This window comes from Syngnathoides biaculeatus, chromosome 20, assembly GCF_019802595.1.
Source record: "Syngnathoides biaculeatus isolate LvHL_M chromosome 20, ASM1980259v1, whole genome shotgun sequence".
Classification (NCBI taxonomy): domain Eukaryota; kingdom Metazoa; phylum Chordata; class Actinopteri; order Syngnathiformes; family Syngnathidae; genus Syngnathoides; species Syngnathoides biaculeatus.
In genome coordinates this window covers 16,606,251-16,633,022 of record NC_084659.1, presented here as the reverse complement: position 1 = coordinate 16,633,022, position 26,772 = coordinate 16,606,251, and the positions used below count along the sequence as shown (strand labels likewise).

At 44.1% G+C, this 26,772-nt stretch overlaps 2 protein-coding genes across 4 annotated transcripts; one reads left to right on the top strand and one right to left on the bottom strand.

The window, feature by feature from the left end:
* Positions 1-381: 381 nt before the first annotated feature.
* On the top strand, positions 382-10,728 carry slc37a3 (solute carrier family 37 member 3). Of its 2 annotated transcripts, none has more exons than XM_061806907.1 (14): positions 382-522; positions 1,259-1,508; positions 3,431-3,545; positions 3,644-3,736; positions 3,808-3,891; positions 5,854-5,999; positions 6,214-6,310; positions 6,843-6,927; positions 7,041-7,243; positions 7,317-7,458; positions 7,531-7,632; positions 8,413-8,612; positions 8,690-8,755; positions 9,860-10,728. In XM_061806907.1, exons 2-14 carry the CDS (start codon positions 1,432-1,434, stop codon positions 9,950-9,952), a joined length of 1,503 nt encoding a protein of 500 aa, XP_061662891.1. In that variant the 5' UTR covers positions 382-522; positions 1,259-1,431; the 3' UTR covers positions 9,953-10,728. The 2 variants fall into 2 exon arrangements, with proteins under 2 accessions (XP_061662891.1, XP_061662892.1); XM_061806908.1 differs by lacking the exon at positions 382-522 and adding an exon at positions 645-921.
* Positions 10,729-10,848: 120 nt separating this feature from the next.
* On the bottom strand, positions 10,849-17,106 carry LOC133493513 (cyclin-dependent kinase inhibitor 1-like). Of its 2 annotated transcripts, none has more exons than XM_061806949.1 (3): positions 16,941-17,106; positions 13,341-13,807; positions 10,849-13,239 (listed from the first exon to the last, which is right to left on the bottom strand). In XM_061806949.1, the coding sequence occupies exons 1-3, from the start codon at positions 16,949-16,951 to the stop codon at positions 13,181-13,183; spliced, it is 537 nt and encodes a 178-aa protein (XP_061662933.1). In that variant the 5' UTR covers positions 16,952-17,106; the 3' UTR covers positions 10,849-13,180. The 2 variants fall into 2 exon arrangements, with proteins under 2 accessions (XP_061662933.1, XP_061662934.1); XM_061806950.1 differs by lacking the exon at positions 16,941-17,106 and adding an exon at positions 16,475-16,654.
* Between the last annotated feature and the right edge of the window lie 9,666 nt (positions 17,107-26,772).

Sequence of the window (26,772 nt, the reverse complement as noted above, 5' to 3'; positions counted from 1 at the left end):
TGTGCCAAAGCCATTTTTCCCCTGCTTAACCTGTAAAAAAAACCCAAGGTAAATTAAGGTTTAAAATGTATTTCCCATGCGTTTATTAAGCATCTGATTTAACACATCTCAAATTACCAACATTGGGAAAGATGTGGGGAAACATTTTCACTGCATAAAAGCATTAGCCATCCTTTCCCTTGTTAGCCTGAGCGCAATGAAACTTTCCAACGAAAAAAAGAGGAAGGCTATTTTTGTGTTTAGAAATTGTTTTCATTCTCATTGTGCTGAGATAATAAAACTCATACTGTACATAACTGATAGTAAAAAAAAGATATTTGTACTTTCATATCTTTCAGAGTGTGAGTACAGAATAACATGAAAAAAATACACCTGTGTGGTGTAATTCAACGCCTGGCCTGCTGGGGACGGTATCACCGCATCCACGACTACGTCCAGTCGTGGCGTCACGTGGACGAAGCCCCACAGTAAATATTGGCCGAATCGGTCTGCTAGCTTCTAAATCGCATCTCAAGCGGGGAGGTAAGAAAGTTCCTTATTTCCGTCCTCATTCCGCAATCGAAAGTGTTCTTATTTCGTTCCTTTGGGTGCGGGGTGTCTGTGTGTTTCGAGGAAAGAGGTGATGGTGCAAATACAGGCTCTGTCACAACACTTTAGCCTCAGCCAGGTTTCCCAATGAGGCACACCATGACCTGGTCGACGTGTATCAACTTTGTTTAAAAAAAAAGACGAAAATAGTCGGAAAAAATAACATTGATTTCAATTGTTTATATACTTTTTATTTAACCACGAAGTCTTGTCATTGAGCTGAAAAAAGCAATTAAAAAAAAAGAGCGTCGCTTTAACAGCATTTTACAGTCACAATGAAATGTTAAACGCGATACCACTCGATGCGTTCAAGGTACAGGAAGCCACACGCAGGTAAGGTTTATTGCTTTCGTTTCCTGGTGGACTTTTTTCTTTTTTTTAACAAATGAAACAGGATCTCAATAGAACAAAACAAACTTGCTTCACATTTCTTGGGGAAAAAAAAGACTGTTCATTGCGAATGGTGCTGACATTTATAATCAGCACTTTTTTTTTTTTTTGCTTCTACTTCCTGTACAAAGCAGGCGAGTACAGGAAGACATTTTACGACAAGGAAATGAAACTTACAGGAATAAAATTTAACTTAATGGAAAGTCAAACCTTAAATTACGGCCGATTGCGTCCAACTGTTACCAAGCAACGTGTTTAACAATGACTTCCCTCTTTCCAGGCACCGCGTCTCGTTTGCCCCCAGCAATGTGCTTGTGCCACCCGGCCTTGTAGGTCAACTCCCTTACTGTCCATCCTCGCCTGCCCCCCTCCCGTCTCCCACCCTCGAAAGACCCCCCCCCACCTCCCAGCGGCGGTCTCCTCAGTCTCTTCCTTTCTCCGGTCACCCCTGTGATGCCTCCCTCGTGCTGTGGCTGCCTGTCACAGTACACCCATCATCACTTGGTCGCATTCCTTCTCACCTTCTTTAGGTAATATGTTCATTATAGCTGTCTTTTTTTATTATATTTTTACCCATAACCTGTTTGATTTTGGCTATTACTCTTTTTTTTTTTTTTTGGCACGTGCATGGGAATATGGAGGTTTGTTTAGAAACAACGTGTGAATTCCTGTCAGGTTTTCGTGCGGGTCAAAGGTCTGTGAAGCATCACATGTCATGATAGTGTCAACTATGGACATTGACTCTCAAATGGATGCAGCAGAAAGGGGGTGGGGGGAACTTTTGTGTCTCATGCAAATGTTTTTCACGATGAAAAGTAAATTTGGTAATTACGGCGTCGTTGGACCTTTCTTTGTTTAGGGCTTACTCATCGTGTGAGTGTTTAAATATTTGCAAAGGTTAGTCGGCGTGAAGCTCAGCACAAAAGATGAGCTGCTTTCCTGCATTCTTTCATGTTTTTATAGTCACATTCAGTTCTCCCCAAAAATAAATAAAGTGTTCGCATAAGGTCATTCTAGGTTATATGGCCTTCAATTAAAATCTATTTTAACAAATACAGGATTTTCAATTTTAATCATCAATTTAATGTTAGGCAAAACAAGTTTTTTCCCCACATTCTGGCATTTGCTTTAGTTCTTCGATAACCAAACAATTTTTTGGAAGAGTTTTCATTAACTTGCATCAAGTCGTCTTGATTATCGAGCTCGTGCACGTCACGTCACCATTTTCATGGCGCCGTGTTGCCGGTCAAAAAAACAAAATACACATACGTCTATGTCGCGATTTACTTCATTTCATGTAGGAATTATTGCTCTCCATCTCAAATTACCAAAAGTATTTATAATATCAAGTTGGCTCATTTGGGAACAATGCATTTAAAAAAAAAATGACAGGGATTTATCTCCAATGTACACGGAAGCATGTTGAGGCCACATGTTAAACTTCGGTAAACCTCTAGCGGCAGACTTTCTTTTTTTTTTTTTTAAAGTGTGCATTGTTCTCAAATGAATCCAATGCATTTTAAAAAAAAAGAAAATAAACCGTCGATCACAGTGACGTATACGTAGGTTAACGTGCGGCCGCAGCGCGCTTCCGTGTATGGGGCCTGAAGCCTATCCCTGCGGTTTATTATCTTTTTTTTAAATACACATTGGACTCATTTGAGAACAATGAATATTTAAAAAAAAAAAAAAAAAAAAAAAACGTCTGTCACGGAGAAGTTTACCGAAGTTTAACATGTGGCCGTAACACGCTTCCGTGTACGGTGAAGCCGACTCACTGTCTTATTTTTTTTTTCCAATCATGGTTGTGTAAAACCAGGCGTCATTTATATGAATATTGGTATTTGTATTGAAAAAATCTGAGTGGCTCCATCACTATGTGGGATTGATTCTTGATTGAGAAAAGATCCAGCAAAGTATTTGTACGCGTCCAGACTTTTCTACTCTTTCAAACTCTTCCATGTAAATCTCGACGACTAACTCACCAGATACATGTTACAGTTGTCCAAAACAAGCGCAAGCTGGTTAATAGTCCAATTTCTTATCGGCGAAAACATCGACTTCGGCATTAAATATGGATCTCATTTTTCCACGTACCTTCGTTTATTATCACCTTCTAAAATGCGTAAGGGTCTCGGACAAAACTGGACATCGTGCTATAAGACGTATTTTCGCGTCGTCTCCAACCGACTTCGCGTTGAAAAATGCTCTGTTAGACCGGAAATATGGCAAGTCACGTGACTTCGGTGACTTATAGCAACAACGTGACAAATTTGGCTTCCTCTCTGTTCGAAGCCATCTTAGAGCAAATAGTTCACTTCAGGGAGAGCGTGTTTCGAGTCAGGCGTTCAAAGGTGATCTCGTCACTGTTGACTTCCCGGCCTTCACTTCGTCTAAAGCAATGACGTTTACTCTTCGACTAATGTCGTCGCTTTTCTCCCCGCCGTCGCAGCTACGTGTTCCTGCACGCCTCCAGGAAGACGTTCAGCAATGTGAAAGTGAGCATCTCGGCCCAGTGGACGCCGACTCCTTGCAATGGCAGCGCTCCCGCTTTCTCGCCTGGCGAGGTAAAACCTGTGTCCCCCCCCCACAACCACCACCACCGTACGAAGGTGAAAATGATTTAATCTCTCGTTGCGTAACACGCTGATGCGTTTTGTCTTAGACATGGGAGAAAAACCATCTGTTTGAGAATGAAGAGCAGGCCACTCTCTTCCTGGGGGCCTTGGACACCATCTTCCTCTTCTCCTACGCTGTGGTGAGGCAGATTAATATCCACTGATGCTTTTGTCAACCGCCAAATTAAAATTCTTCGCTTCCTGCGCACAGGGTTTGTATCTGAGCGGCGTGATTGGTGACAGGGTGAACCTGCGCTACGTACTCTGCTTCGGCTTGTGCGGGTCTGCCGCCGTGGTGAGTTGGCACGTACGACGTTGCACTCTTATCGCCAATTCTTTTATTAGTATCAAACTATGAATTTTTCATGGTGTCATTTTACCTTACAATATTTTTGTCTCACCCGCTATTTGACAGTGAGTACCATGAACTGTTTTCATTGCGCAAAATATGTTTTACCCAATAGGTGAAAGTTGATTTCGTAAGGCCATATAAAAGCTTTATTTTTTTATATAGCTGCACCCCATATTCTTTAAACATATTTACACACTCTTTAAATCTGCGAGGTGGCGGCAGGTAATGTGGGATTTCCGGTGAGCACAATTCAGTTTTTTACAAAGCTTTGACCATTTTATCATACAATGCAGGCGTGTCAAACTCATTTCTGTCATGGGCCGCATTGTCGTTACGGTTTCCCCCCAAGGGCCGTTATGACAGTGAAACCACAGAAATCCTTAATCATCATATTTGCACACGGGTTTACACGTTCAGGTTTGGTAACACAAAAATGCTTATAATATACGAGAAATTTTTTGACATATTTTCACAAGAATCACACATTTTGGCACAGATGATTAGCCTTCGTGGGCCACATAAAATCTCGTGGTGGGCCAGATCTGCCCCCCCGGGCTTGTGTTTGACACCAGTGCTATAATGCATTTTCCTCTTGAATAATATTTCAGATGGTTTTACCGTTCTGGGTCATTCCCGCGAGGTGAAATGAAACAGAGCTAGATTGGAGTCAATAGTATTACGTCAGCTGACCCTTGCAGTCGGAGGAAGTGTAAATGACAACTAGAGAGAGAGTGACAGTCTATTTAAACTTACATCAAATTTATGCAACTCATTTGCCGATCAGTGGACCCACAAAGCACACGCGAGATCGACAAGAGTTGATCACGTTTGTACATCTTAGGAAGCACACCTACAATTGTCTTCTTACCGTAATTTCCGGCCTATAAGCCGCGACTTTTTTTCCACACGCTTTCAACCCTGCAACTTATGCGGTGATGCGGCTCATTTGTGCATTTTCTAACGGCCGCAAGTGGGCGCTCGAGCGGATAGGGTAGGAGTGAGACCGTTGGAATATATGTGCAGAGGAAGTGACATTTACCGGCATGTTTTTTTTCACCAGCCCTGTTAGCGCTGCGCTAGCATTAACGCAGTACTCGCGTTTTGCTGCAGTGTTACTGCCATGTCTCAGTGATTTTTACCAGTTTTTTGAGACCGGTGGAATACTGTATATGTGCCGAGGAAGTGACTTTTACCGGCCCTGTTAGCACCGCGTTAGCACTGTGCTAGTGTGTTGCTGCTGTGTTACTGGCGTGCCTCAGTGATATTTACCGGTAACTTTTATTTTAACCGGCCCTGTTAGCATTAGCGTTAGCGCTTGGGCTAGCATTAGCACTAGCGTTAAACTCTTTCTGTGTCCCATCCTTCTTTGTAAATATCTGGTGTTTCAATGTGGGTTTCAATGTGGGCACTTGGGGCTTTTACACAGCTGCGGCGTACCTTTACAAATATACTCGGTAAGGCTTGTAACCAGGTGCGCTCCACAGTACCGGGAGTTACGGTAAAAGTTTTTCTGCGTGAAGAAATTTTCAGGACAGAGTCTTCCAGATTTCTTAATTTAGGTTAAAATGAAAACAAGTATCTGCCAGGAGTTTGGTTTTGCATGCCCGATAATAATCACTTCCGCCTCACACCCGAGAGGTCATGGGTTTGAATTTCCTGTGCGGGGTTGGCATAATTTCCCCAGGAGCGCCGACTTCCTCTCACATTCCAAAAACATGCGTGATAGGTTCGATGAAGACCAAATTGTCCATAGGTGTGAATGTGAGTGTGTATATTGGCCGTACGATGGTCCAGTGACCACTTCAGCATGTAGCTCCAGTGCACAAAAAAGAAAATTGACATAATTGCAAGATTGAAGATGTTTTTGTGGTTTTTTTTTATGGTGTAATATGTGTGCATTTACAGGATTTTGTGTTTGGCACACTGACTGAGTGGCTCCACGTCTACAATGTCTACCTCTACTGTAGCCTCTGGGTGCTGAACGGCCTGCTGCAGTCCACTGTCTGGCCCTGCGTGGTCGCCGTCATGGCCAACTGGTTCGGCAAGACAGGGTGTGTGTGTCCTTTTATCACACAATACTTCCGGTGTCGAATCCTGTTTATCTACACACACACACACACGGAGGAATCCACTCACACACAAAGACAAGTATTCATAATCTTCAACATAGGATGACATTGAGGCTTCAAACAGGATTTAAGAATTTGTTTGAAAAGGGTGGTGTTCCAACTTTATGAGTTTTTTTTTTTTTTGGATGGTATCCAGGCGAGGTTTCATATTTGGCCTGTGGAGCGCCTGCGCGTCGGTGGGCAACATCCTTGGCGCCTTCTTGGCATCCAGCGTGCTCAAGTATGGCTACGAGGTAAGGAAAGGACGCAATATTTCATTATGTTGTCAGCTGGTAGATTGTGTTGTTTTTTTTTTGTTTTTTTTTTCTCGGGCCCGCCGAACAGCTACTTTTTTAACATGGTTGCAACCCTGTGGTTTATGCGGTGATACAGCTAATTTGTGCATTTTTTTCTGACGGCCGCAAGGGGGCACCCGAGCGGAAAAGGTAAGAGTGAGACCGGTGGAATATATGTGCCGAGGAAGTGACTTTTACTGGTCCGGCCCTGTTAGCGCTGCACTACCGTGTTACTGCTGTGTCTCAGTGATTTTTACCTGCATGTTTTTTTTTTTAACCGGCCCTGTTAGTGCGGTGCTAGCATTAGCGTTAGCGTGGCGACGCTAGCGTTAGCTATAGTGTGGTGGCGCTAGTTTTACTGTTAGTACGGCGGCGTTAGCATATAGTATTTGTTTCATCAATCTAGCTTCTTTTTAATTTTGCGGGCTTTGCACACAAACATTTTGCCCACCCTTGACTTTGACGTTCGATGTGTATCCTCCTTTGCAAGTATGCCTTCCTGGTGACCTCCGTGGTGCAGTTTGGGGGCGGGGTGGTGCTGTTCTTTGGCCTACTCACCTCCCCAAATGAAATCGGTAAGGAACGTTGCAATAAATGCTTGTTTACTAACCCTGGTTACACTGGTGTTATTACGCTATGGACAAGGCAAGAAAGCATTTCATCTGACCTCAAGTTTGTTGTCGGTCAGGTCTGACGATGGATTGTCAGACAGGACTCTGCCCAGTTGACGCAGATACCCACAGGCCTCTGATGAGCGACGGGGAAGAGGAGAAGGAGGACGATGCATACGATTGTCACTACCAATCAGCGCAACATCAGTATGAAGCTCGGCAAGGGTCTTCTAAGGCCGTGGGGTTTTTCCAAGCTTTCTGCCTGCCCGGAGTTCTGCCTGTGAGATTTCAGGATTTCCTGACTTAATACATTCGTGACAGAACTTGAACCCGTTTGTGTCTGCTTGCTCTAGTATTCACTGGCGTTCGCGTGTCTGAAGCTGGTGAACTACTCCTTCTTCTTCTGGCTTCCTTTCTATTTGAGCAATAACTATGGCTGGAAGGAGGCCGAGGCAGATCGGCTGTCCATGTGGTACGACGTCGGAGGAATCATCGGTGAGTGGGGTAACAGCGGTGATCAACAAGTTTTAGTTCACGCATCTCAAAACTTAATGTTTTTTTTGTCAGGTGGAACCGTTCAGGGTCTGGTAACTGACTTCTTGGGAAAGCGAGCCCCTGTGTTGGCCTTAAGTCTCACGCTTGCCATGGCTTCTTTGGTGGGGTACAGCCGTGAGTAGTCACAGTTGCATTTTTTTTCTATAACTACAGTAATAAAATACAGTAGTACATCGATTTACAAGGTCAATTACCGTAATTTCCAGCCAACAACCGCAACGTTTTTCACACGCTTTCAACCCTGCGGTTTATGCGGCACTACCGTTAGTGCGGCGCTAGCGTTAGCGCACTTGGTTATAAGCCTCTGTACACAGAAAGAGTTTAATGTTGGCGCTGCGCTAGTGTTAGCACTGTGCCAGCGTATTGCTGCTGTTTTTACTGCCGTGTCTCAGGAATATTTACCGGTAAGTTTTATTTTAACCGGTCCTGTTAGCACTTGCGCTAGTCGCTAGTGTTAGCGCCGCACTAAGGTTAAACTCTTTCTGTATAACGTCTTTCTTTGTAAATATCACATGTTTCAATGTGGGCACTTGCGGCTTTTACAGAGCTGCGGCGTATGTATGTACCAAATGGTATTTCCTTTCCAAATGTACTCTGTGAAGCTTGTAACCAGGTGCGCTCTGGAGGGCGGGAATTACGGTAATTCTGTGACAGCTGTGTTTTTCAATTGATTGTTGTCATGGTCATTAAACGGCGGAAATTTCATTAGCCGCTGTTGTTTCTAGAAATATCAACCAAGCAACAAGAAAAGTCAGTACAGTGGTAACTGAGTCCGCAGCAGTATGCCGTGTGGCATATCCTTGGGCCGCCATTCATGACCTTGAAACTGCAAATGCGAGGACCTGTACCTCATTAATATTCCTGAATTGAGTCATGAACGTCACTGCATTGCAGATTCGCCAAATGACAAGACAATCAACGCTGTCCTGCTGGCCGTCACGGGCTTCCTCATCGGCGGTCCGTCCAACATGATCAGCTCCGCCATATCCGCCGACCTGGGGAGGCAGGAGGCCATCAAGGGCAGCCGGGAGGCTCTCGCCACGGTCACCGGTATCGTGGATGGCACGGGAAGTATTGGAGCTGCCGGAGGACAAGTACGCCATGACATTTTCCTGTCTGCAAGTCCCGTAATGAACAGGAAATCATATTCACAGTTAATTTCATCTTCCAGTACTTGGTGTCCCTCATCGAGAGCAAGTTGGGTTGGATATACGTGTTCTACTTCTTCGTCGTCATGGTAAGACGCAGCATTTGGTTTTCACCAACCTTTTATTGAGCAATGGCAATTACAATTAAAATATCGACCGTAATTCCCGGCCTACAGAGTGCACCTGGTTGCAAGCCTCACTGAGTACATTTATAAAAGAAATTCCATTTGGTACATACGTTCGCCGCAGCTGTGTAAAAGCCGCAAGTGGCCATATTGAAACATGTGATATTTACAAAGAAAGACGGTACACAGAGTTCAACCCAGGGGTCACCAACACGGGGCCCGCGGGCGAATGGTAGCCCTCGCGGACCATATAATGCGCCCCCGAGGTATAAAATACCATAGGCCACAAATTGTTAGTATTATTTATGCTTTAGATTTTGAATCTGACTTGCTTACGTGAATTAAAATTTTACAATACCTGTAATGTCATTTACTACATTAAAATATATTTTATGTACGTGTAATGAATTGAGTCTGAAATTTGCCACAAACAGGTCACGTTGCCCTTCATACGATCGGTGCTTACGAAGTAGCCCTCAGCCTCAAAAAGGTTGCTGAGCCCTGGTTTAACGCTAGCACTAGTTTTAGCGCGGCACTGGTGTTAGTGCTAGTGTCAGGGACAAGCTAATGCTAGCGCCGCGGTAAAGATAGCTCTAACGCTAGCGATGTGGTAACGCTAGCACTAACGCTAACAGGGCCGGTTAAAATAAAACTTACCGGTAAATATAACTGAGACACACCAGAAACACACAAGCACAGCGCTAACGCTATTGCAGCGCTAACAGGGCCGGTAAAAGTCACTTCCTCTGCAAATATATACCACCCGTCTCACTCTTACCTTTTGCCCCCTTGCGGCCGTTGGAAAAAATGCACAAATTAGCCGCATCACCGCATAAACCACAGTGTTGAAAGCGTGTGAAAAAAGTCGCGGCTTGTAGGCCGGAAATTACGGTAATCTTTCATGTTTGTCCTACCATACGGCACAAGAAAGGTACATTATTTGCAGTGTAATATTTTATGCCCAATTCAGTGATATTGAAATAATGACACACCTGATGATCTCTGTCCTGTGGTTGGCAATCAACAAGAATTCCACCGAAGTAACAGAACGTGTTATCGACATTGTAGACAGGGGGCAGCATTGTCTTCATCACGCCAATGATCCTGACGGAGGTTCGCGCCATTTGGAGGGAGCGGCAGACTCGGCATCACCAGCTCTGAGACCAACGGCTCCTTTTAGCTCCTCGTCCATCTATTATCTGAGCCGCTTATTCTCACAAGGGTCGCAATGCTACTTAAAAAAATGCCTCTGTCGGTGAGTTTCCTTTCCTTCCTCCGACCACCGTGGGGAGCGACCAGAGGATCACGTCCTCTAAAAAAATAAATATTTTTTTATTTTGAAAAATCTGATGTGAACACGTTTGGGTATTCTGGAGGAGGAACTGGAAAATCAGACTCAGTTTCACAATGTACATTTTTTAAATGATTGTAAATACCGGAAAAAAAAAAAGAAAGAAAAATGCACTGTAAGTGTCAGTTGGATTTCGAGGTTGCACATGCGGAAATAGATTATATAGATAGTGTATATCAATAGATAGAGCCATCTTTTTCATTTCAAATCAGGTTAAAAATGTCCTTCCACTGAAGGATTTGGGTCCTACGATTTATGTTCTTTTTCTTCCCGTCATTCCAATGACTTTGCCTGACATTTTAGTCTTAAATGATGTATCGACTGTCAGTCAGCCGGGAACGCGCGATGATTCTGTTCGCGGCGATTGCGATCGCCCGTCAATCACGCCACAGACTACTTTGAAACTTTATGGCGCTCGAGGGCAGTACAACTCCGAACGTGCGGGTGGTACCTCAGTAGAACTCGAACTGGCATCGAATGTGGAACTATCAATCCTTTTTCTTTTCTATTTTATTTAAATGTACATTCGAGCACTTTTGATTGTGTGAAGGAGAATTTTTGTTTTCAATAAATGGGGCTAGCAAGATGTTTGTGTGCCTTTCTAAAAATACCCGCCCAATATTAAAAGTAGGCCAATGTGCAGTGTTGCGAACCAGCACCTAGGTGCTGCTGTAGACACCAAGAAACCTCACAGAACCTTCAGATGTATATCATGCAATAGCATTTTTATCCGTTTGAGCACATCATGAAATCACGGCAAAGGTAGCAGTGCGCCGCCAGACCAGCAATATTCAGAATGCAAATATAAGATTTGGTTTCCATACTGTTACAGGATACTCGCACACACGTGTATGACATTGTTACAAATGCTATACAATAATGATTTATGCAGAGTACACACAAAAAAGATACTGACTATAGCTGTGACAGATGAATCAGGACAGCAAAGACTGCATAAAGTTTAAAATTGAAGCTTTTTCAATCAAGACTTATTTTTTTTTAGACTACCATACAAAAATAGCTTTGTCAACAATGTTGAAGTAGTGCAAAGATAGTTCTCAGAAATGACAATTAGTAATAGCAACAAAAGGGATTTTCATAATTCTGAACAAACGCAATATAAACTCAGAATAATTTAACTTTTTTTGTCTTTCACAGAAGCTTATATTTTTTATTTTTTTGTCACACAAAAAATATGTAGACGCTACAATAATATCGGTGTTTTCTGAAATTTACCCTTTTAGAACCATGACAATGTTTCTTGCAGTGACTGAGGTGGTTGGCTCAGCGAAGAGAGATTGAGGGACTGAAAAATGGATGCATGATATTAAAAAAAAAATATGAAAACATTCCTTGACCCAAATGGGGTCCATACGAGCTCGCTACCCCTCTCCACTTCCCTGTCAAAGTAACTGTAAGGCCGAGGGTGTGAGGACAAAAGCAATGTGGGGCCAGATGCCCCCACCCCTCGAGGTCCCCTCAGAGCCCCTTCCTACGACAAAAAGACCCCCCCCCCTTGCTGATTTCAATCTACCAATCTCTCTTTACTAACTCAACAAATGCAAACAACCTGAGCTACAGTTTTTTTTTTTTTTTTTTACTTTTTCTATGTGTTTTTACAAATGTTATTTAAATGAGGTAGTAAGGGGTTAATCCAGATTATTGTATTTATTTGATGCATCTGAATCATGTAGTTTGTGGGTAAAATATTTAAAATAACATTCTAAATATATATTATACCGTAATTTCCAGCCTTCAAGCCGCGCCACACGCTTTCAACCCTGCGGTTTATGCGGTGCTAGCGTTAGCGCGGCGCTAGCGTTAGCGCACCTGGTTATAATTTTTCAATATGCGTCAGCTTTGAGGCCTTCAAAAGTTGCCGACGCCCTTCGCTTATTGGACCGTAATTTCTGGCCAAGAAGCCGCGGCTTTTTTCACACGCTTTCAACCCTGCGGTTTATGCGGTGATGCGGCGCTAGCATTAGCACGGCACTAGCGTGAAACGCTTTCTCTGTACTGAGGCTTATAACCAGGTGCGCTCTGTTGGCCGGGAATTACGCTATATTCTTTTTTTTTTTACCCCAATGCCCCTCTCGTAATTAATTGAACGTACACCATATGGTCAAAAACTACTGCAACACCTTTGAATTAAATACTTCCAGGTGTCCCAATACTTTTGCCCACATGTGGCTGTGAAAGTGACGTGCTTTTCAACCGAGGAGACTGCGCGGGGGGGATATGCTACATTATTCAAAAGCATGAAGCTGGAAACAATAACAAAATAAGGTACATCTTGACTGCTGCCAAAGTAAAAATGGTGTTAAATACCCCTTTGTGCGAGTAATACCGAGAAAGAAGAAAATATAGTGTGATATATTGATATATATATTTTTTTGCAGTGTTGTCATATTTAATATCCATTTCCTAGTGGCGACGGTGGAGACTTCTTCACACAATTTTGGGGCAATGGCACGCGGTTTCAAAAATGTCTTATCTGACCAATTTACATATTTTATGCCAATGTTTTTCGCGTTTTAACTTATTTGGACGACAACCTAGCATCGCGAAGAATAAATAAATAGCCAGAAAGAAAGAATATTATCATTATTACGATTGGAAATATTAGTGAAGTCACCTGACCTCACCATTGACCCCCCGCCGTCGGTCTTGAACCTGGAGTTCCAACCAATTTTGTTTTTGAACCCCCAGGTGACCTCGGGGGGGGCGGGGGGGGGTGACAACGGCGACGGCCCGTGGCGCATCCGATCGGAACCTCGTTGGGCTTTTTCGGCAAGGCGAGCTCACCGCTTGCCGGGCGCCGTCGCTGTCCTGTTTTGTCGTCTGTAAGAGTGCACGTTATATAATTTCACAGTATAGCGGGGGTTGGGGGGGGGGGGGAGCTGAAGAAAACAGTATGTTGAAGATATGTAGAAGTATCCACGTCAGACGACACGGCTAGCTTCCTCGTGTGGTTGTCTAGACAGTCCATTAGAAGGTGCTACATATGTACAGCTGAGACGGATCTCTGGGGGGTGGGACTACTGCCGAGATGGGGCCTTGTAATGGAGCAGCCGCCTCCTCTTCACCTTGAAGAAATCTGGAATAAAACAACGCAGAGGTGGGTTAAAAAAAACATAAATCCATATCGGTCAAGCCCTAATTGGTATATTTTGATAACTATTTATGGATTTACTGTACCTGTGATGGAAGCTTGTTTGTGTTTTTTGGGCCGCTGCAGTCGGTAGTACCCCCTCGCGGTCACCTCCAGGTACTCGTCCCCGGATCCCGAAGAGCTTCCGGACTCCTGGGATCCCTCACCCGACGAGGCGGAGCTCCGCCACGCCGCCTTGCCGACCCGCGCCGCCGGCCCCGCCGCGGCGCCGCGGTAGAAACTCGGCACGTCCTGACACCGGACCTCCTCCCACTGGACGTCGGTGCCGGGGCCCGGCGCGTCCCTGCGGAAGTCGTAGTTCCACCGCTTGTTGGCCTCCTCGATGCTCATGCACAGCATGCGCTGGAAGTCTTTCCGCAGCTGCTGGTGGTCTACGGGCCCGAAGAGGTTCCTCCGCACCGGACCCACCTTCAACCTCAGGGCCTCGACGCCACCCAGGCGCAAGATCTCAGACTCGGTTGTTGACGTCGATGGCGTGTCCATCGCCATATTCCTGTCGAATGGCAAAACACGAGACAAAGGTGAGAGGCCTGTTGCACTGCTCGTTAATGAGGTCGCGACCTTTTTCCCACCTGCTAATTATACCAGCAATTTAATACAACTACAATGTCACCTAAAAATGCCATATGAATTCAAAAGTTGCCTGTTTTTGGGAAAAAAATAATATATTACATTTTATTTAAGAAAAAAAAAAAGTCAATGTGAATTATGCCGAAGTTGTAAGAAAAAGGAGAAATCTCAGAAATTAATCCACGCTGTTCTGCCGAGATAAAAGTTATTAAATTCAACGTAGTAAGTGGAGTAAGTCATATTGAAACAAGGGAATTTCAAAAAAATACAGCTTAATATAAAAATAGTCATAGTTTTAAAAATAAGAGAGCACATTTTAAAATAATATGACAGTATATGGGGGAAAAATAGGCATATTTTTTTTCTGAAGGAAAAAAAACTTTCAAACAAGGATGTCAGTTGTTATAGATATGTCATAATAATTTCTGAGTTATGTATTAGCCCCAGAGCTATCAGAAGAATAATTGTTTTATACTGTATATGTAGGTACAGTATTTTTTTTTTCAACAGTACACAACATAATTCCAAATTATTTTGCAGTCCCCCAGGCTACGGCTCCAGGACCACCAGCGGTTCGGGGACCCCAGTTTGAAAACCGCCCTTTGAGCGGTTCTGGTTGGCCCCACGCAGGACGGGCCGTAATCACCCGCTTGAACCACTTTGTGGTTTGTGCGCGCGGAGTGATTACCGCAGCGACAGATAAGTACGTGGGCGAACACGGCATCAATCTATTCGCTAGTACGACGCCGCAAAACCTGCTCTGGCGTCTGAGGGGCAAAAGGGCAGCAGTTTAAGTGGGCGGCCGCGACGTACTGTGTACGCGTGAGAAATGCTTCACATCCTGCGATCCGACAAAATTAATTAGCGCAGCGCTGTCGGACTTCCCGGTCCGCCAGTCATTTTTACACGCCACCCCGAAAGCGAACCATTGGACTCGCCGTCGCTTTATCAGAAGAAAGTGAGGCGTTCAAACGTATGCTTGAGCAGATTAGGTTATCTATGTGCTTGTCAGACATTTTATTAAAATACATAATGTACAGTAGGCAAAAGTACTGTGCTGTAGTGCTGTAATATATGCTCTTTTTTGGCATTTCATTTGACCTCAAATTGGTCAAGTAAAATACATTATTTTGTACACATATCTCTTTGAAATTGATTTATTGTACATTAAAAAAAATAATTAACAAATAAAGAACATTTCATGCATATATTTTTAATTTTTTTACAATAATTAATTTACAAATGATCTTCCTCTCTCTTTATATATATTTTTAAAAAATGTCCCTTGAGCACAAAATTTGGCCACTTTTGGTCTTTTTTTTTTTTTTCTTCCTTGAATTGCACAAGTGTCAAACTAAAGGTCCGGGGGCCAGATCTTGGCCCGCCACATGATTTTATGTGGCCCGTGAAGCCAAATCTAGTGTGTCAATTTCCATAATTCTTATAAAATTCTTACCCAATATTTCAAATTGTCATACATCATAAATGATCAATTTGAGATATATTAAAGCATTTTTGTGTTGCCAAACGTGAATTGTGGAAAAACATTAATTTCTGATTCCAAAACTAGTTCATAAATTGATGATGTAAATATGACGAGATGAGACGATATTTTTGTTCCACACTCTGTGGGAAACCGGAACAACAATGTGGCCTGCGAATAAAATGAGTTTGACACACATGTTTTATTGGATCCATTACATTCTATATAATAGCCATAATAAATGTTGTCCACGAGGAGACAAAAGACGCTGACTCCTTGCATTGTGCATTAATCTGTGACAACCACTAATTGGTGCATAATCCTAAATTAAATTTGCATCTCATTTTGTCATCCCAGATGAATTGGTGGGAGTTGGAGGGGGGGGGGCGTAGGAAGGGAGGGGTTCACCAGATTATTAATGACTCCTGCGGCGTCTTAATTAGGGCTGTCTGTCTGCATATTACAGATTCAAAACAGCAATTACGCCAAGCACTTGGTCCGCTTAATCATAATTTGACCTACAAATTGAGGTAAAAACAGCACAAAGCTCTTTTGCAAATTCATGAAAATGATTGAAAAATAATAATAATAATAAACATTCTAAATGTTTTTGTCTATGAGTGAGCAGAGCAATACAAATAAAGGAGGTATTGCGCAACATGCAGTAAGCGAGTGCACTTGAAGATGTCAAATATGCAAAACGCACATAGATAAAAAAAAAAAAAAAAACAGATGGCTACAAATCACACAATAGTACTGGAATAAATCCTCGAAATACACGTTTACAATGGCTTTCTGCATACGGGCGCTGTGCCAAAGGGGGAAAAAAACTGCAGTGGGGGCAACACGCAGATCAGGTTACCAGTACAGTATGTACGATTTCAATTTTTTCACATTTTGCCAAATCAAATCGCGTAAAGCTGAAGAAGGATGACTAAAAACTTAAGAATGATTGCACTGGTAGTAGTTGGTGATGCACTTTCTTCAGCGAAAAGAAGTGGGTCAACGCGACGTGACACACAAAACAACCGCAACCTGTCAGAATCCTATGCGTGACGTTATAGCAGAAAATTATCAAAAATAAGTTCAGTCAAGCAAAAAACTTACCGGTGGAGTCTGTAACGGTACGCTGATTAAGTTTCCACTTGTTGTTGTTTTTTTTTTAAGCAAGCAAAGTACGCACTAAAAATACACGGAGCGAGAGGAATGAGATGTGTTCGCGACAACCTCGGAGAAAACAGTGTCACGCTGAGAGGTGGAAGGTCCAACTCCCTTGGACAAGTCTCGCTCCCGTCTCCTTATCTCTACCACTTGTTTGTTATGGACTAGCTGGGAGTCGGGTGGGGTGGGGGGAGATGAGGGGAGGGGGGGGCATCCCACTTGAGAAGTCCGTCACGTTCCGTCAAAAACATACATTGTACTTCAAACACTGAAATGAACCTGATGCAAGTACATGCAGCACTGACCCAAAAAAAAAAAATCTTTTTGGGGGGGAAAAGGGTGAAAAAGTAGATAAGATTTACAAAATTTAATAATGTATTAAAAAAAATGGACGCATAGAAAAGTTTCTTACCTCGTAGACATGTCCGAAGGGCTGGTTTTAGCGCGCGTTCCGCTCTCCGCTCCCCTCGCCCCCGCCGTGTGCGCCTCGCCGAGCGCCGCTCTGGAAAGTAGGTCAGAGAAACTTGGCGCGGGGCCGCCATTTCTCTTCTCCCGCAAAATGTGACACACATTCTCGTGTCGGCCTTGCATCACATTTTCTCCTGGCGACGCCCCCGACCTCCGCCGGTCACGTTGCAATGCAACGTGAGCAAAGTTTTTTTTTTTTTTGGGGGGTGTGTTTGTACTCCACTTGCAGATGTATAGCCACTATTGTGTATGGATTTTTTTTTTTTTTTTTTTTTTTAGAATATGTAATAAACCATTGTCCGTTGATGCATTTTTAACCGTGCAAGATGCTCTTTCTGGACAAAAAAAAAAGTGAGCTTTTTGACCTCAGTGTGTGACCCGCATCTAACAAATGAAACCACACGGAAAATCGAATCAGATTTCCTTTATTGCCCAAACACAATCAAAGTAACCCTTCAAACAGCGATGAAGCACCCCCCCCTTTTTTTTTATTATTGCAATCCTTAAAACGATCCCATGCCACCTCCATTCATCCAAAATAGCCGTAAAAAAAATACCGTAATTTGCGGCCTACAAGCCGCGACTTTTTTCGCACTCTTTCGACCCTGCGGTTTATGCGGCGGTGCGGCTAATTTGTGCATTTTTTTTTCTTACAGCCGTAAGGGAGCACTCGAGCGGAATAGGTAACCGTGAGACCGGTGGAATATATGTGCCGAGGAAGTGACTTTTACCGGTCTGGGCCTGTTGGCGCCGCGCTAGCGTGTTAGTACCGTGTCTCAGTGATTTTTACCGGTGTGTTGTTTTTTTTTTAAACTGGTCGTGTTAGCGCGGCACAAGCATTACCGCGACAGTAACGTTAGCGTAACGGCGCTATCGTTAGCGCGACGGCACTAGCGTTAAACTCTCTGTGTACCGTCTTTCTTTGTAAATATTTCGTGTTTCAATGTGGGCACTTGTGGTTTTCACGCAGCTGTGCCATATGTATATACCAAATGGTATTTCCTCTACAAATGTATTGGCTGAGGCTTATAATCAGGTGCGCTCTGTAGGCCGGGAATTACGGTAATCATTTTTAGCACAACACTGGTCAGTTGGATTCCAGTCATTTTTTTTCTGATTCTAATTACTGTAGGATTTCAATGAGAATAGAAACACGAGATATTTAAAAATACAATACACAGAATTTAACGCTAGCGCCGCCAGGCTAACGCTAGCGCCGCACTAACAGGGCCGGTTTAAAAAAAAATGAAAAAAATCACTGAGACATGTCAGTAATACGCTAGCAGGGCCGGACCGGTAAAAGTCACTTCCTAGGCACATACATTCCACTGCTCTCACTCTTACCTTTTCGGCTCGAGTGCCCCCTTGCGGCCATTAGAAAAAAAAATGCACAAATTAGCCACAGCACCGCATAAACCGCAGGGTTGAAAGCGTGTGAAAAGTTGCAGCTTATAGGCCGGAAATTACGATATACTATCGTAGCGTCAGTGCAGCACTAGCGATAGCGTAAAAGTCTCTGTGAACCGTCTTCGTAAATATAGCGTGTTTCAATGTGGGTTTCAACGTGGGCACTTGCAGCTTTTACATGGGTGCGGTGTATGTATGTACCAAATGGTATTTCCTTTACAAATGTACTGGGTGAGGTTTATAACCAGGTGTGCTCTGTGGGCCGGGAATTACGGTATGTTTCCACACACATAGGTCGTTATTTTCAATCACTCAAGTCATCACCAACAGGTATTGTTGCCACCGCGGGGACGCCACTGTTTTCGTGCGGCGGCCACAGTATAGCGCTACTGACGCCGTCACTTTCGTGGAATGCGCCCTCGTTGAAAAACAGTCGTCACGTGTTGAGCGGCTTAGAAAGGGGAGCCGAAGGCGTCCAAGTTGGACTTCAGCTCTGCTCAGTTGACCTACTGAAGGCTAATAAGGGGAAGTTACATTTGGTTGCTTGCATGTCAGGGACTCTAGTTCGAGACGGGGGGTGTGCACCAAAATCCTTTTCCACTTGCATTTTATCCGCATTCCATTCGACCGTGCCGCAAGACAAATCATTTCCCCTCCAATCTCCTCACGAAGCAACATTTCCAGAACCCGAGAGCCGGGCCGCTTGAGCTCTCTCATTATGATCCATAATGGGTTAGTTAGCAGCGCTGACCCAATTCCCTAATAGCCCACTAATCTGTGCTTCAAGTGGCCCTTTATATTATCCATTGCACTGCCGTATTTGACGGGGGCCGTCGCTGGAAAACGAGGCCTTGGGCCAGTCCTCTGACCTGTTATTTACGCTCGTTTTACAGCCCTCCATGAAAAATTCTAATCCTCTTCTTGTTGTCTTTGGCCCCCTTCCCACCCTTGAACATTTCCTAATCCAGGGCTGTATGTGTGCAATATTTACACCCATTGTCTTCCCTCGGCAGTCCTTGCCCCTTGAATAAATTAGCTTGTCTGGGGGGGGGGACTGTTCCCTATGACAATGTGAAAGCATTTAATCTTTTATTTTTTTAACTATTCAAGTGTCACAGTGGGATGGGATTTGCAATATTAGGGACCACACTTGTGTCCTCCCGCGTTTGCTGATTTCACTCCAAAACGGGCCATAAAAACAGCAAGATATCGTAGTTATTCAGCAGGAAGTGAACAAGTGGAAGTTGGTACTTCACAGGTGCCGTTTGGGGCTTTCCACATCCTTTTCGTTGCTCGATTGCAGAACGAGAACAGAAACGCGGTAGACCACAGACAAGTCGATTTTTGTCTTCCTGTGGGGATACGTTTACCGACGCAGCGTGACGAATTCCTGCGACAAAAGGGACGCGTTGACCGCGGCGCGTTACGGTGAAGAAAATAAGTATTTGAACACCCTGCTATATTGCAAGTTCTCCCACTTAGGAATCATGAAGGGGTCTGAAATTTTAATCGTAGGTGCATGTTCACTGTGAGAGAGAGATATCCAGAAATCACAATGTATGATTTTTGTGTACAATTGCAAATAAGTATTTGAACACCTGCATATCAGCTAGAATTCTGAACCTCAAAGACCCGTTAGTCCGCCTTGAAAAGTCCACCTCCACTTCGTGTGCTATCCTGAATCAGATGCACCTATGTGAGGTCGTTAGCTGCTAAAGACACCTGTTCACCCCATACAATCCGTAAAACTCAAACTTGTAACATGGACAAGACCAAAGAGCTGTCCAAAGACACCAGAGACAAAATTGTACAACCCCACACTAACCGTGTTTGGAGAAAGACGAATTATGAGTTCCATCCCAAGAACACCATCCCTACTGTGAAGCATGGGGGTGGTAGCATCATGCTTTGGGGGTGTTTTTCTGCACATGGGACAGGACGACTGCACTGTATTAAGGAGAGGATGACCACGGCCATTTTGGGGAACAACCTCTTCCCCTCGGTCAGAGCACTGAAGATGGGTCGTGGTTGGGTCTTTCAACATGACAATGAGCCGCAGCACACAGCCAGGAAAACCAAGGAGTGGCTCCGTAAGAAGCATATCGAGGTTCTGGCGTGGCCTAGCCAGTCTCTATACCTAAACCCAATAGAAAATCTTTGGAGGGAGCTGAAACTCCGTGTTTCTCAGCGACAGCCCAGAAACCGGTCTGATCAGGAGAAGATCTGTGTGGAGGAGTGGGCCAAAATCCCTCCTGCAGTGTGTGCAAACCTGGTGAACAACTACAGGAAACGTTTGACCTCTGTAATTGCAAACAAAGGCAACTGGACCAAATATTGACATTGGTTTTCTCAGGTGTTCAAATACTTCTTTGCAGCTGTATCACACAAATTGTAAAAAAAAAAAAAAAATCATACATTGCGATATCTGGATATTTGATTTTGGATCATTTGTGGTCGGCGCAATGGTTGGGAATCACGTCTCCAGTTTGCATTAAAGTGACGCTACGCATGCAGACCCACACACGCAGACACGGCGCTAGCGTTAAACTCTTTCTGTGTACCGAGGCTTAGAACCAGGTCCACTAGCGCCACATCACCGCATAAACCCCAGGGTTGGTAATCGTGTGAAAAAAGTCGCAGCTTGTAGGCCGGGAATTACGGTAGGCTAAAACTAAACAGAATTGCGTGTAGGTGTGTCTTATATACGGATTGGTGCGCTTGTGTGTTGTATTTATTTCCACTGAGTACCTCTGCAGGTATTAATGTCATCAGCTGTTGCGCTATGGGATCATCTTGGGGTTTAGTTGTCGTTTGGTCGTGTGTGAGGAGGGAGTTGAAATGAAAACAAAAAAGGTTAAAGGTTAAAGGGCAGGCCTCAGAGTGCGTAAATTGATCCTTTGTTTTAAGTGCCTGAGAGGGGCTTGCTTTGGTCCCGCTTCGAGAGCCACTCGGCGAAGTGTCGCGATTTCCAGGAAAAATAACAAATGAGATTATTGTCGTGCTGCAGTTTGACACATGCCGGCTGAAAATCTCGCTTATCTGGAGTGTTATGACGATGGGAGTCCCAGTGAGCTAAAATACTGTACGTGGTATCGATAACAGCAAGCAGAAGTGTGTGTGTGTGTGTGTGCAGCTGGCACGAAAAGGTTTTTGTATCTCCATCTGGGAGACATCTGGCTTGTCGGAGTCCAGCTGTGTACTTGTAGTACCGGCCTGTGCACAAGCATGATGATAGTGTGCGTGTGTGTGTGTTTATGCGTATGAGTGAGTCGCGGAGGGGTACGCGGCAGGGACGAGTTGAGTTGAGTTGGAAGTGTGTCAATAGTCTCGGGATTGGACTTCTCCTTCTCGGTCATGAAGACATACTGCACGTGAATTTGATGAGAAATGAGTCCGTGGTTGCAGCTATTTTTGTTGTTGTTGTTGTTGCAGAGGATAAAGAAAATATGCCTGTGATTGTTCTCGTGTGCTCTGTCTGCATGTGTTGCTGCTGCTTGTTTTCAAATAAGTTGTTGGAGGTTTGACAGGCACTGCAACATTTAGGCTAGTTTTGTGAGCCGATGGCGTTTTGCTTTGAGTGGTAGTGTTAAGCTCGCAGACGTTCTCGAAATGACCAAACTTTTTTTTTTTTTTTTTTTTTTTTTAGCAAAGAATGAACCAAATACTATAATTTCCGGTTTATAAGCCGCGACTTTTTTCACACGTTTTCAACCCTGCGGCTTATCCGGTGATCCATCTAATTTGTGCTTTTTTTTTCTAACGGCCGCAAGGGGGCACTCGAGCGGAAGAGGTAAGAGTGAGACCGGTGGAATATATGTGCCGAGGAACTGACTTTTACCAGTATGTTTTTTTTTTTTTTTTTTTTTTTTTTACCGGCCCTGTTAGCTCCATGCTACTGTTAGCGCTGTGCTAGTGTGTTGCTGCTGTTACTGCTGCATCTCAGTGTTTTTTACCGGTATGTTTTTTTTTTTTTTTTAACTGGCCCTGTTATTGCTATGCTAGCATTAGCGCTGTGCTCGCGCGTTGCTGCTGTGTTACTGCCACGCCTCTGTGATTTTTACCGGTATGTTTTGTTTTTTTACCGGCCCTAGATAGCTAACGTTAGCACCGCGCTGGGGTTTTGCTGCTGTTACTGCTCTGTCCCAGTGATTTTTACCAGTAGAGCGGAAAAGGAAAGCGGAAAACACAGATTTTCATCTTTTTTTTTTTTTTTTTTAAATAATAACAAATGTTTGCCCACCAATGATGAGACCAGTGTTTGGATTTCATTGAGATTCCCCGTCGGCCCTTTTCCACTCGTCCTGTATCGCACGTCCTCGAAATCCTTGCAAGTTTTAATAAGCTTTGGTATTCGAGGGCATGTTGCGATTCACCTCCTGAATTTTTAATAACCTCCAAGCCGACCGAGCGAGTCTCAAGAATTCAGACTCGGTCCGGTGTCTCGAAAGACATTCAACCTTTTTTTGCGTGCAGGTCGCATTCAGGAGTTCCGTTGACTGCGGACGACATACTTGAACTAGATTCCTTCGAGCAGAAGGGCGGATCTTCGTGTTTCGAGTTGCCGACGCGCCCCCAGGCTCCTTCCCGCCTCCTTGGGACGTCGCGGTACCGAGGAAATGCCGGTCGCCGCCGTGGTTTTGGAAAGTGTGAATGTGTGTAACCTTGTGTGCGTGGGTGTGAGACAGGAAGTAACAAAAGGTCCTTTCTTAGCCACAACGCTGCACTACTTCGCCAAAAGAGGCCGGAAAAGGACGTCAAGGGTTCCTCCAGGGTGTGTTTACCAAACACGTTTTTTTTTTTTTTTAAATAAAAATAAAAATAGCTCAAATGTGCAAATTCAAAACGTGCGGCAAGGTGGTACGCTTCGCCTCTCGCTGGGGCCCACAGTGGAAACTCGTCGTAATATCCAAGTGAAGTCAGAGGCCGCTGAAAAGGGACTTTATACACCCCCCCCTCCCCAAAAAAAAGAATCACATTTTAACTTTTCCTCCTCCCCAAAAATGAGTGCCTTGCCCTATATACTCATACGACATAACAATTAGCTATGTTCAAACCTCAACAAGAAGTTTCTCTAATTTCCCTTTCCAAAAGAATGAAAAACATTTATTATACAGTATGTTTAATTCAAGCATTATTTTTTTCTGACGTTCTGTATCTGAATTTTGAGATACTTGATATAGTTCATTTCCATACCAATGCAAACTCGAGCGATATTTAATTTGTATTTATTTTATTGTATTTTTATTTCTGTTTGTCAGTGTAATTCAGTGTTATAATTTGTTTTCAAAAAAAACCATAAAAAATATTTAAATTACATGGTAAAAAAACGTGATATTTCAATTATGATTGAATAGTTAAAGTTAAATAAAATGAGGTTTATGACTTTTTGACTCCTCCTTATACTTGTATTTTGACTCACCTCTGTAAATTTGAGGGTTTTCTTTAGCTGTCTAATGTCAATAAAATTTTTAAAAATGACCAGACAACTACGTAAGGATGAAGAATAAAACTATCATAACTTTCCCCTCATTCCTGTGGCACCACCTTAATGACGTTTGTCATCCTAAAATGTCTGCTAGGAAAACAAGTGCGACCGGTCTTCGGGCCAACAGCGCCCTCTGCTGGTGAATATTGGGAAGGACTTACAGAGGGAGGAAAAAAAACCCCACATTTCCACTGATGACTTCCAGTTTCAAGCCTGTGTGGTAGTAAATACACGTGACCAAAAAAAAATGTGCTGTGTTCGAGTCCACTTGGCACATGTCACACGGCCCGAATCATCCGCTCATCCCTGACGTGTGTCACATTCCTGGGAACAAGCCGGGACAACTTGCGGCATCTGAAACCAGCAGGAAAACAAAAACTCCACAACGCATCGCGAAAACTGAAACCTTCTACTCCGAGTTATGTATTTCTTCCTGCTCTTTGTGCGACATTGATGATCTCCGTTAGCTTGTTCACGTGCGGCGACCTTTTCACCTCGCCACTGTAAGGTCGAATTAGCGAACGATGGCAGAGACGTGGTGTGGAATTTTTCATCGCCTCGCCCCCCGGGGCCTCCACGCTGTCTCTGCCTGCTGTTGGATCTTCTTCTTCTTTTTTTTTTTTTTCTGTTGTTTCCACCCATCCCTTTCATCTTTGTCACACACACTTCTCTCTTTTTTTTTTTTTTAATTCTCTGCGAGCCTGTTGCAGCCGATGCCGCTCCCTCCCCGTTCCCCATGGCCTGCCCTCCCGCCGCCTCCCGGTCCTACTCGGTGGTCCTCATCCCGCTCAGGAGCAGCCTCTGCAGCCTGGACGCGCTCCGCTTCTACTTGTGGGTGGGTGAGCCAACGTGAACCTCGTGTCGTCGAACAATTGCTCTTATTTATCTTTCAAATTTTGTGTCGGACTCCTCGGTGACAGTTGGAGCAAGTCCGGGCTCGCCGGGAAGCCGTTACGAGCCGACGCGATGTACCTGAGTGGGCGTGATCCGCGTTCAATAATCGCGAAGGCCTTTGAGCCACTCCTGTTTGTTTTTTTTTTTTTTTTGACTTTTTTATTTAATATATTGGCTACACGATGTTTTAAACGCACTTCCATTTTTCCGCACAGCAGTATGTATTTTAGGCGTGTCCCCCCCCCCGTCTTGGCTCCGGCTGCGTTTGGCCGTCGGAGGTCGCCACCGTAGCGGCGACACGGCTTCCTGTTAAAGGCTCGGGATGACAACTGAGTGGAAACATTTTGTCGCCTAGCTACAAACATTGTCCATGCAGTCACTTCAAATACGTCGTAATATGGAGTTTTCCTATCATACCCTCAGATGAAGCGTTACATTGTTCCATTTTTAAAGCCTTTTTCAAGTACAGTAGTGCCTCGGTTCCCGAACGCAATCCGTTCCAGAAGGCCGGTCGAGAAGTGAAATGTTCGAGATCCGAAGCGCGTTTTCCCATTACAATTAATGGAAAATGAAATAATGCGTTCCATGTCATGTCATTATCCAAGCCGTTTGTCCTCACAAGGGTTGCAGGAAAGCTGGAGCCTATCCCAGCTAGCTTCAGGCGAAAGGCGGACTACACCCTGAACTGGTCGACAGTCAGTCGCGGGCCAGATATCAACACCATCACTGAGCAGGAATCGATCCCACACTACTCGCACCAAAGGCAGGCGCTTGTACCACTACACCATCAGTGACTCCCATAATGCGTTTCAACCCTTAAAAAAAAACGTTTAAAGCATTTTTTAGCTTTTCCTGATAATATACTGTCTTGTCTTTATCCAAGCCGCTTATCCTCACAAGTGTTGCGGGAAAGCTGGAGCCTATCCCAGCTAGCTTTGGGTGAAAAGCGGACGACACCCTGAACTGGTCGCCAGTCAATCACCGGGCAGATATCAACACCGTCACTGAGCGGGAATCGATCCCACGCTACTCGCACCAAAGGCAGGCGCTTGTACCACTACACCATCAGTGACTCCCATAATGCGTTCCAACCCTTAAAAAAAAAATTTTTTTTAGGTTTTCCTGATAATAAACTGCATAGTAGAAATACGTGTATAGTTGAAATATTTTATATAATTAAATCATTTAAGAAATATATTTACTTTTTGCTTAAAATGCATGCTTTAGTAGTAGAGCAGGGGTGTCAAACTCATTTTTTTGTCACAGGCCACATTGTAGTTACGGTTTCCCTCAGAGCGCCGTTATGACTAAAACCATAATCTTTTATCGCCTCATCATATTTACGCATTTATAAACTCGCTTTGAATCCGAGATCAAGTGTAATGGGGTTTTTCAAACACCGTTCATATTCGGTCACACAAAAATGCATATAATATCTCAACGTTATCGTTTATGATACGTGACGATTTCAAATTTTGGTACAGGTTTTCACAAGAATCATGGAAGTTGACGTGGACGATTGGCCTCCGCGGGCCGCATAAAATCATGCGGCGGGCCGGATCTGGCCCCCGGGCCTTGAGTTTGACACCCGCGTAGTTGCGTATGCTAGGTGCTAAGTGCAGAATAGCTTTAAACACGCAACTTGCCTTCTTTGGAGCCATGATTGGGGGTTAATACGGTAGTCCTCGAAAAGAAGAAAAACGACAGTCACGACCGGGACACGTCTGTGTACAGAGGCTGCGTCATACACGATAACAAAAGTGCTCTGGTTGCGTCGCGCGCGTTATGTAATTTATGTTTTTTTTTTTCAAATTGACAGTGAGAAAACGCGACATGGGTGGGTCAGCTGCTTGCGCCACGCCCATTATGTTATTTCCGCGTTTTCCGGCAGCGTGGGAAATGACAACGAAGCGACTTGTAGGCCGGAAACTACGGGGTTTAGCGCCGCGCTAGCGTTAAACTCTTTCTGTGTACCAAAGCTTATAACCGT

Bases quoted from the DNA above. Each gene is read 5' to 3' on its own strand.
- slc37a3 (XM_061806907.1), top strand. From the start codon at position 1,432: ATGCCTCCCTCGTGCTGTGGCTGCCTGTCACAGTACACCCATCATCAC. The intron at 3,737-3,807 runs GTGAGGCAGATT...TCCTGCGCACAG, and splicing joins TCCTCTTCTCCTACGCTGTG to GGTTTGTATCTGAGCGGCGT. The intron at 3,892-5,853 runs GTGAGTTGGCAC...GTGCATTTACAG, and splicing joins TGTGCGGGTCTGCCGCCGTG to GATTTTGTGTTTGGCACACT.
- LOC133493513 (XM_061806949.1), bottom strand. The intron at 13,240-13,340 runs GTACAGTAAATC...GTTTTATTCCAG, and splicing joins CAAACAAGCTTCCATCACAG to ATTTCTTCAAGGTGAAGAGG.